This window comes from Coffea eugenioides, chromosome 6 (assembly GCF_003713205.1).
Source record: "Coffea eugenioides isolate CCC68of chromosome 6, Ceug_1.0, whole genome shotgun sequence".
In the NCBI taxonomy this organism is placed as follows: Eukaryota; Viridiplantae; Streptophyta; class Magnoliopsida; order Gentianales; family Rubiaceae; genus Coffea; species Coffea eugenioides.
In genome coordinates, this window is record NC_040040.1 from 4,352,602 (window position 1) to 4,362,357 (window position 9,756).

At 38.4% G+C, this 9,756-nt stretch overlaps 2 protein-coding genes across 3 annotated transcripts; both read right to left on the reverse strand.

Moving 5' to 3' along the window:
- Positions 1-1,951: 1,951 nt before the first annotated feature.
- Positions 1,952-5,017, reverse strand: LOC113775009 (beta-fructofuranosidase, insoluble isoenzyme 1-like). Of its 2 annotated transcripts, XM_027319713.1 has the most exons (6): positions 4,834-5,017; positions 4,078-4,086; positions 3,132-3,991; positions 2,567-2,970; positions 2,340-2,430; positions 1,952-2,206 (listed from the first exon to the last, which is right to left on the reverse strand). In XM_027319713.1, the coding sequence occupies exons 1-6, from the start codon at positions 5,015-5,017 to the stop codon at positions 2,027-2,029; spliced, it is 1,728 nt and encodes a 575-aa protein (XP_027175514.1). In that variant the 3' UTR covers positions 1,952-2,026. The 2 variants fall into 2 exon arrangements, with proteins under 2 accessions (XP_027175514.1, XP_027175515.1); XM_027319714.1 differs by lacking the exon at positions 4,078-4,086.
- A 789-nt stretch (positions 5,018-5,806) lies between these two features.
- Positions 5,807-9,545, reverse strand: LOC113775008 (beta-fructofuranosidase, insoluble isoenzyme 1-like). The gene is made up of 7 exons (XM_027319712.1): positions 9,093-9,545; positions 8,570-8,578; positions 7,542-8,404; positions 7,041-7,199; positions 6,655-6,899; positions 6,447-6,537; positions 5,807-6,324 (listed from the first exon to the last, which is right to left on the reverse strand). The coding sequence occupies exons 1-7, from the start codon at positions 9,295-9,297 to the stop codon at positions 6,142-6,144; spliced, it is 1,755 nt and encodes a 584-aa protein (XP_027175513.1). The 5' UTR covers positions 9,298-9,545; the 3' UTR covers positions 5,807-6,141.
- Between the last annotated feature and the right edge of the window lie 211 nt (positions 9,546-9,756).

The following is a 9,756-nucleotide window of genomic DNA, read 5'->3' on the forward strand; positions in this document are numbered from 1 at the left end:
CCACCCGCTTTAAAAAAATAAATATATAAAATATACATGTATATAATTATATATAATATATAATTTAATTAGTTACAAACTTATGATAATGATATTATTAGTTATATGTATTATATAATGTCTATTAGTATATATAATATAATTGATATTATTAATTATACTAATAATTATATATGTGTACTAATACAAATTATTAATTGGTTATACTAAATTTACTAATACATTTATACTAAATCCCTAATTACACTTAATACAATAACATTTTTTTCTTAAAAAAAGCACAAGCACAATAATGAATTAGTGATTGTATTTGTGCCAAAAGTGAAAACTTGACTACTTTAGTTATATTTATTTCATCATGTTGGATTGTATTCAAATAATTTTTATTTGATTGATTTTATAAGTTTCAATTGTAAAATTACAATGAATAATAATTTGATGATGTATTGATATTTTAGTATTTGATTATTTGCTAAAATTCAATCATAATAAAATTATATAAAATCCCCCGCCCCAACCCTATCCCCACCCCGTTGCCATCCCTAGATATGTTAGAGCAGTCGAATGAAGGAGCAAAATCATTTGAAAAAAAACAAAGGAAAAAGAAGTCAACAATATTGAAGGATATAAAAATAGTAAAGCAGACCGATGGAACAATGAAAATGCAGTGCAATCACTGCAAAGAACTGTTTGCCAAAAGTGTATCTGGAACCACTTCTCAACACAAGCGTCACCTAAAAAATTGTCTACAAAAGAAGCTAGCTCTTGGGGAAGAAAATCGAAAAAGGCAACAAGTCTTATCCTTCATTGAAGGACCCTCGGATGGTATACTTCTATAACTAATTTTTTCTATGGTCATGCCAAGGTCCGAGACTTAGCAACTCATATGGTTCTTGTATATGAATATCCTTTTTCTATGCTGGACCATGTTGTTTTTAACAAATTTATGAAAGTTGAATCCCCGTTTTATAAAAAGATTAACCGGCAAACAGTAAAGAAAGATTGTGTGACTGCTTACATGCTTATAAAAAGAAGGTTAAGAAATATATTAAAAGTGAAAACAGGGTTAGTATAACTACAGATTTCAAATTTCAACAGGGTTAGTACATAGAGTGTCCCACAAGAGTCTGTATACAATCCTCAAATTTCAAATTTTCACAACAGACGCCATTTTTGCATCCATGTATGGTCACAAACAAAGTATTCTATGTAGGGTGACGGAGAAGTCATCCCACCAACGTGGAAACAGCAATCACCAGTAATCTCCACAAGAACAAGCACCTCCTTAAAATGATGAAATCTATTTGCATCTCGCATTATAACTATCCTATTTGCCACTAATGAAACATATTTAGTAAATGTGTGACAATCACCACAAACCCTTATGTTCTTTGTAATTCTAATAGGGCTTCCCTAAAGAGTCGCAAAGAGACCAAATGTGATAGCCAACTTTTCGCTGTGTGTGTATAAGATTCCTCGCTTACATTCCTCGTCAACATCAATGAACACATAATTCGTGTGGGGAACATAGCCAGCCAGCTCTAATTTATTGCACAAACATTTTAGCTTGTCGTATATCTCCTTCGACTGAGGATGAGAATGGTCTCAACAGTAAATTGATGGATTTTGTTATCCACTTCAATGCATGTCCAACCAGGAACTTTTTTCAATCTCTGATGGATTTTCTTATCAACATTAAAATAACGTCAACCCTTCAAATAATTTATTGCGTTCATGCTTTGTTTTACTTTCATTACTCTTCAAGTTATGAGCGAGTAGATGATCAACAATTGATAAGATTTCCTCGGGATGTAAAAGGTTGTACAAGCTAGAAAATCAAAGAACAAAGACATAGACTTCATAGTTGGACGCGAATCGTAAATTTTTATTTTTGCTGATAATACAAGGTAAAAAAATAAAAAAAAAACAATTAATATAGGTTATCCCTCGCTCTGGTCAAAGAGCCCAAAAGAATATGCAAAAACAAAAATTCCAAAATGGTGATTGTAGAACTCTCCCATGCATCTTAATTCACCTTAGCAGTCTTCATGCTCCAGGCATCTAAAGTCTCTACTGTAATAGCCTCAGTCCCGTTGTTGAATGCATACAAATGAGCCTTGTCGGAGACGGCTTTAGTTGGATAAACCCTGGATGAAATGCAGGTCTTCCCTCCGGCCCCGAAGCTCTCTACCACTGAGTGATCAATCTGCGCCAACAAGGAATCCACAAACGAATGAATGATTCATCATAACATCATGGAAAGGAAATCAATATACAGCAGGCGGAGGCCTGCTGACTAGGCAAATAGTAAAAGGGTAGAAAAAGAACTGCAACCATACCAAGCTCCTAAGAGACAGCTTTTTATCAGTCAGATCCACATCTACAAATCCTGCAAATGAGGGTCTGTACAACTCCTTCTTTAAGGATGACCTGAGACGCGATAAGGGAGTGGAAAGTTGTTCAATCAATGTATAATTAAAGCATTAGTTTTAGAGAAGTCAAAAAAGAGCGAGAGGAGAATTATTTGCCAACTAAAGAAAGTTGACTTGTAAAATATCTAGCCAACCTCGTAGCGTCAGAGCACATGAGAACAACATGCTTGCCAGCGTCTTTGAAAATTCTGAAAAATACAGGAGTGTATTCTTGCAGGTCTTCAGTGGCAAGCGTCGCGAGACCAAATGGTCCGAGACCGCCCTGAACAAACGAACCTCTTTTGCTGCAAACATCTTGAGCATCAAGTTTTTTCCATTTTGGATCAAATGGCTCTGCCAAGTCCAAGCTGCGGAAAGAGAACGTCACTTCCACATCGGCCTGTGCAGGAGTTATTCCTGTAACTCCAACGAGGTCACCCTTCTTCAGCAGCTGATTGCTCAGACGGACATGTGCCCCCCTCAAAGTATCCAATTCCTTAACTGGCCATTGAAGCAATTGTTTCCCATTTGGATCGAGCGTGATTGTTCGTGGAATCAACTGATCAATTGAAGACAAATTAGTCAAAAATATGTGAAACAACATTAGATTATCAATACGAGTATTACTCGACTGGACGGGGTATAAAAGAATACCTATAGTCCAGCAATATATAACTGATTCTTGGAGTAAAATCTAATACTAATATTTAGAATATGTACCTGAATGCCTGCCCAACCCTTTTTGATATCGTCCTTGGCGGTGTCGGACTCATTAGCCCAACCCCACAAAACCCTCCGGTTCTTGCTTGGGTCGAAGAATGATTTGGAAGCATAAAAGTTGCCATAATCATATCTCAGCCCTTTCCAGTTATCTGGGGACGTATTGTCGGGTACGTACCTATCTTCTGCGGGGTAATATTTACCAAGGGTGTAGTACTCAAATCTTGTGGCATCAAGACTAACCTTCAAGGCGTGCTTTACATTTTGTCCCAATACAGAAGTGTCCAACCCATTTGTTCCTGATTTGGCTACAGGGTAGAAGTCGGGGCATTCCCAATTGCCAGTCCCAGCAGACTGATGGATGGGATTTGCAGCCTTTTTCCACTTCATGAAGTCTCTGCTCTTGTACAAAAATGCAATTCCTGTATCCTTCCGTCTACCACCTATCAAGATTCTCCATTCCCCATCTCGGCCCAACCAGGCTGTTGTTGGGTCACGGAATGCTGTTTTGTTCACGCCGGCTTCGGAGACGATCAGTGGGTTGTTATCGGGTTTGACCCACTTGCGGAGATATGGATCGGAGAGGTTGGCTGGCACGGCGTAGTTCTGGACTTGGGTATTGTTCTTATCCACGATACCGGTGTAAAGGATGACCGGCTTGTTGCCTGGAAGAACTGTTGCAGAGCCTGACCAGCAGCCGTACTTGTCAAAGGGTTTTGAAGGGAAGATTGCAGGTTCCAATGGAGTCCAGTTGATCAAGTCAGTCGACACTGAATGGGCCCAGACAATGTTGCCCCATACAGCTCCTTTGGGATTGTATTGGTAGAAAAGATGGTAGACGCCATTATAATACATAGGACCTGTCATCAGCGTTGAGATGAAAATTAGTTTTTAAACCATCAAAAAGGAAAGGTTTTAAAAAGGCGTGGTTTTTGAGAGTGCTCACCATTTGGATCTGCCCTCCAGTCATTTTATGGTCCCGCATGGACATGTAAACAAAGGGTTCAGCCCATTAGTAGTTAGTAGAAGAAACCAATTGGACTAGGCACGCCCAGAAATTCTCTTAGTGTTAAAAAAAAAAAAAGCAAGAAACGTGCATGATTGTATTATTCAGTAGTATTTTACGAAACATTCATACATATGTAAATGCAGTCTTGATTAGGTACTTTATGCTGGATTTGGATTATCCTAAACATGTGGATAATGGCGTCGTGGATGACATGTTCCGCTCAACTTTCTTTTTCGCTTTTTCTAATATTTTTCTGCCCTATATCAGATTGAGCAATTGGAATGAATGACCATATCAGGAAACCGTTTTGGGAGCAGAATGTCTACGCCAGCACAGCATAACCAAGAATGTTGGATTGGATTGAGACTCTGGCTGCCTATCCTATTCCATCATCCACTAAAACCTTTTCAAATTCCTTAAATTAACAATAATATCAATGGCATAAATGGTATGTGAATTTTCTAATGTTAGCCAAAACAATTACTTGAAGGGTGAGAGTCAACTCTTTCAGCTTTCTTGCTTGTTCTCTCTCTTTTTTCTTTTTTTTTTGAAATAGTGTGAATATCAATAAAGCAGAATATATAAGATGATCGACATTGTGAGGTTGCATGCATTGTGTGTAAACTTGTAATGATGCCCAAGAGAGAACGTTAAAAATTGTAGCAAACCACAAAAAATTATGAGGAAAATTACCGTTAATCCAATGCTTCTTGGGTTGAAAGTGGTAGCCGGTTCTATGCACTTGCTCTACTTTGATGGCGGAAAGAGACTGATAATGAAGATAAACATTGTGGGAGGCTTCAACACCATTATAAGAAATTAAAAAGGATAACATGAATACTGGCAAAGCCCAAAGAAACTTGTTATGGAGCTCCATTGGACTTTGACAGTTGATACTATCTTTACAAAAAAAAGATACAATATTTATGTACAAATAAGATGCTATTCGATAGGCAGTGTGTTTGGTATTTAAAGGGAGATGGGAGAGAAAACAGACGAGAGATTTTAGGATTTTGAATGGTTAATTAATGCACTTTTGAGTATTTATAGATCAGAAAAAAATTGACCGCAAGAACAACATCTATATAGATCAGAAAATTACTTATGGATGGGAATGATTGAGAAATAACTGCGAAATTAACCTGCGGCCGTTTTGTAAGCGTCCAATAGTTTTGATCTCTTTTTCCATTTTTAACTACCTGTTTTATTCTATTTTTGACCAGGAAATAATCGCGGTTGGTGTCTTGAGTTCGGCCAAAATAAAACGTGGGGTCTGACGACAGGAAAACCGAATGAAGAGAAAAGAAAGAAATCATCTTTGCTTCTTGAAAAGCAAAAATAAAATGGGAGGAGAAAGAGATCCCAACCAGTTCACGTCATCTGCACAACGTCCTGCATTGTTAGAACTTTTTCGGCTCCAGCAATTTTCTCACGTTCATTCTTCATTTCATACTTCTCTATGGACGCTTTGAAAATTAAGTACATGAATAATCGTGGCTAAAATGTCCATCAAGGACCCTGGTAAAAGCAAACACTGAAAATTCAGAATTCCCCGGCAACTTTGAACAAAATTAGCTGTTGCTACCGACCGAATATTAATCGAACGTGAGATGATCGTTATGGTCATATAGTTCAATGTCCATCCAAAAAATGGTATATGAAGTACTACGTCAAACATATTAGGCTCTTTATATAGTAGGCAGTACATAATATCTGAAGTTGGAAAAATGAGGTCCCTTTATGCTCCAAGCGTCCAACGTCTCAATAGCAACTGTCTTGCTGTCATTATTGAATGCATACAAATGGACATTGTCGGAGACTGCCAAAGTAGGATAAACCCTAGATGTAATGCAATTGACCGTGAGACGATCGTTATAGTCATAAATTTCAATGTCCATCCAAACAAACATCAACCGCTGACTAGCTAAAGTACGTCAAATACATTAGGCAGTACATAATATATGAAGTTGGAAAAATGAGGTCCATGCATGTCGTATTGGATTAGTTCATCAATTTAGGTCCCTTCATGCTCCAAGCGTCCAACGTCTCAATAGCAACTGTCTCGCTGCCATTATTGAATGCATACAAATGGGCATTGTCGGAGACTGCCAAAGCAGGATATACCCTAGATGTAATGCACACTTCGCCTCCGGCGCCAAAGCTCTCCACCACAGAATGATCAATCTGCCAACAGAAATACATCTCATTCATTACGAATATCTTTTAAAACACAATAAAAGTTTTTTCTTAGTTTTAATAAAAAAAAAAAAAAGAAAAAAAACGGAGGGAGATGTGAAAGTTTTCACCAGGCTCCTGAGAGAAAGCTTCTTCTTTGCCAAATCTACGTCTAAGAAGCCTGCAAATGAGGGCTTGTACAACCCTTTCTTTAGGGAGGAGCTGCCAAGACCAAGGGTAATAGTAAATATTAATACTACATGCAAGATTAGCACGACCATTTAAAGACAGAAACCAAAGATTTAATGCTGCTAGCTGGTTGAGATCTGATCAGCCAACCTTGAAGCATCAGAGCAAAGCAGAATCTTGTGTTTGTTCTTGGCCTTAAATACCCTAACGAAGACTGGAGTGTATTCATCTAGCTTTCCTGAAGCTAGCGTTAAAAGACCAAACGGCCCCAGTCCTCCATGGACACTTGAGCCCTTTCGACTGCAAAGCTCATGAGCATCAAGGTGGTCCAAACTAGGGTGCAACCGCTCCGCTTTGTCCAAACTTGGAAACGAGAACACTACTTCAACGTCAGCCTGCAAGTGCATGTCAAAGCAAAGCACATTCAATCAGCCCTGTAATTTGCTCTTAGGGTTCGGTTAACGATGCCATAATATATTAATCCATAGTATGATCGACAGCGTAAACGAAACCCGAATATCCTACGCAAACCTAACCTGTGCAGCTGTTATTCCTTTGATCTCAACAACGTCTCCCTTCTTCATATTTTCGTTCCTCAACTGAACCTTGTGTCCTCTAAGACTTTCCACTTCTTCAATAGGCCAGGCCAACAGTTGCTTTCCATTAGGATGCAACCAAATTCTACGTGGAATAGTCTACGACGATTCAAAAGCAGACGAATTAGCATCTTCAGCTCCCATTTATGATTTACCCAAACCAGAAAAGATAAAATCTGGTGAAATCAATTATCGAAACTTAATGCACGTGTTAAGGAATGAATGTAGTACATCTGTCTGGTGTCTAGCACACAGACGTAAAGCAAGCATATCGTCTATCATACGAGCTATCATATGAAGGTTATCAAATGATTCACCAAAAGAAAAAACAAACAAACAAACAAACTTAATTAGTAGTATGTTAGTAAAAACTGTCCAAACACATGACTTTACTATTGAAAAGATAGGCTAGGCTATTATTAGTATAAGATCCTACAATACCTGAATTCCAGCCCATCCTTTTTCAACATCGTCCATTTTGGTGTCCGATTCATTGGACCAACCCCACAGGATCCTTCTATTCTTGCTGGCATCGAAGAAACTCTTGGAAGCATAAAAATTTCCACAGTCATATCTTAATCCTTTCCAGCCATCCACGGAAGTATTATCAGGTATGTACCTGTCGATCTCGGGAAAGTATTTACCGACCGTATAATAATCGTATCTGGTGGTATCAAGGCTAACTTTTAACACAAATTTAACGTTTTGTTCTTCAATCATTGAATTGTCCAGTCCCTTTTTTCCTTCCCTCGCAACCGGGAAAAAATCGGGGCACTCCCAATTCCCAGTTCTATCCTTTGAATGCAACGGATGTTTAGCTTTAACCCACTTGATAAAATCCTTGCTTTTGTACAAATAGGCAATCCCCGTGTGTTTTCTCCTGCTACCGATCAGGATTCTCCAGTGGCCATCCCGTCCCATCCACGCGGTTGTTGGGTCGCGGAAAGCTGTCCTGTTAACGCCCGGTTCAGCAACGACTAACGGGTTGTCGTCGGGCTTGATCCACTCTTCAAGATATGGATCGGATATGTTGGCAGGTAGTACATAGTTTTGGACCTGTGTCTGGTTCTCATCTACTACCCCAGTATAGAGGATAACGGGCTTGTTGCCTGGAAGGATCGTGGCTGAGCCGGACCAACAACCGTGTTTGTCATATGGTTTTGTGGGCTTTATTGCGGGCTTTAATGCTTTCCAATTAATCAAGTCCATTGACACTGAATGGCCCCATACTATGTTGCCCCAGACCGCACCATAAGGGTTATGCTGGTAGAAGAGATGATAAATTCCATTGTAATACATCGGCCCTGCTCAGCACCCCACCCAAAAAAAAAAAAAAAAAAAAATTTTGAATTTTTAGGTTATAAAAGTTAATCAACAAAGAGATGTATTTAGGAAACGAACCAAAAAGAAAGAGAAGATCGTCCGTTTCAGTGAAAGGAGGAGAAAGAAATTCATGTTAGTTTGCTTACCATTCGGATCTGCTCTTGATCATTTTAACGCCCGTTGAGTTCCCGTGGAAAAGAAATATAAATTCATTAGCAAAACTTTTAAAAGACGAAAAGAATTAAGTACTATATAGTTCAGTAAGATGTTAACATGTGCTCTGATGTTGGCCATGAAAGTTAAATGGAAATGATTAGTGAATATTATCCTCCTCTTTTTCTTCATTTGGTAAATTTGTTTTCTTTTGCAAACACATATTATTACCAACCACCAGAACCCAAGAGTCATGACTTATGCAGCAGCATCTGACACAAGCAGCGCTTAAGCCTAAAGCATAACACAGAATAATACGCAAAACGAACTGATCATATCTAGCTAGATAGATTGTTTGTCTGAGGATGTCGGTCGGTTGTGTCTGAGGATATGGGATGTAGGAAGCATTTGGCAATTTAGCCGAGATCTGAGAGTAGTAAATAACATGCATGAAGCCCATTCATCCTTGACAGTAGTAAATAACATGCATGGAAGTTAACAGGGAAGAAGAGGTACCGTTGATCCAATGCTTTTGAGGCTGAAAATGATAGCCGGTTCTGTGTTCCAATTGCTTCACCTTCACAGCAGGTAGAGTTTGATATTCCGGATAAACCTGGTGCGACGCGTCAACCTTCTTAATGCTTAGCAGTGATAGCAATAAACATACGAAAACAAGTGACAAAGCCCGCACAAGCTCATGATCACAGTAGTAGCACTTCATCTTGCTTACAATCTAAAGTGTCACTCACGGTTTCCTGAATATATGTTTTCGGTTTTTATAGACAGACAGAAGTACGTCTTGGATTGTCCGGGGAGAGAGCAAGACAATTAACGACGGATATATATAATATAATTCTGTCTTGAGTTGGACAGGGATTTTGAGTGGATGAAAAAAAAATCGGGAAATTTTGATTTTTTGGATCAAGACTTGCCACTGTTCTCTCCAAAATCAGTTTTCTTACTCGCCAAGAGCTTACATAATTAATGAAAGTTTGTTAAATCATTGAGTGGAAAAAAAAATGAGTAAGATTTTATATGAGATGAACCACATAAATTAATTTGGATTTGATGTTCGATATTTTGTACGAGTCGCTAACTAGTTATGATGATAGCCAGCCATTACCATTGCTTTTGTACTGGCTATATATTGGAAACGATAAGCTCCAGTTTTTTCTTTTTA

Bases quoted from the DNA above. Each gene is read 5' to 3' on its own strand.
- LOC113775009 (XM_027319713.1), bottom strand. From the start codon at position 5,017: ATGGAGCTCCATAACAAGTTTCTTTGGGCTTTGCCAGTATTCATGTTA. The intron at 2,971-3,131 runs GTACATATTCTA...TCAATTGATCAG, and splicing joins AGGGTTGGGCAGGCATTCAG to TTGATTCCACGAACAATCAC. The intron at 2,431-2,566 runs GTTGGCTAGATA...ATCGCGTCTCAG, and splicing joins ATGTGCTCTGACGCTACGAG to GTCATCCTTAAAGAAGGAGT.
- LOC113775008 (XM_027319712.1), bottom strand. From the start codon at position 9,297: ATGAAGTGCTACTACTGTGATCATGAGCTTGTGCGGGCTTTGTCACTT. The intron at 7,200-7,541 runs GTATTGTAGGAT...GAATCGTCGTAG, and splicing joins AAGGATGGGCTGGAATTCAG to ACTATTCCACGTAGAATTTG. The intron at 6,538-6,654 runs GTTGGCTGATCA...TGGTCTTGGCAG, and splicing joins CTTTGCTCTGATGCTTCAAG to CTCCTCCCTAAAGAAAGGGT.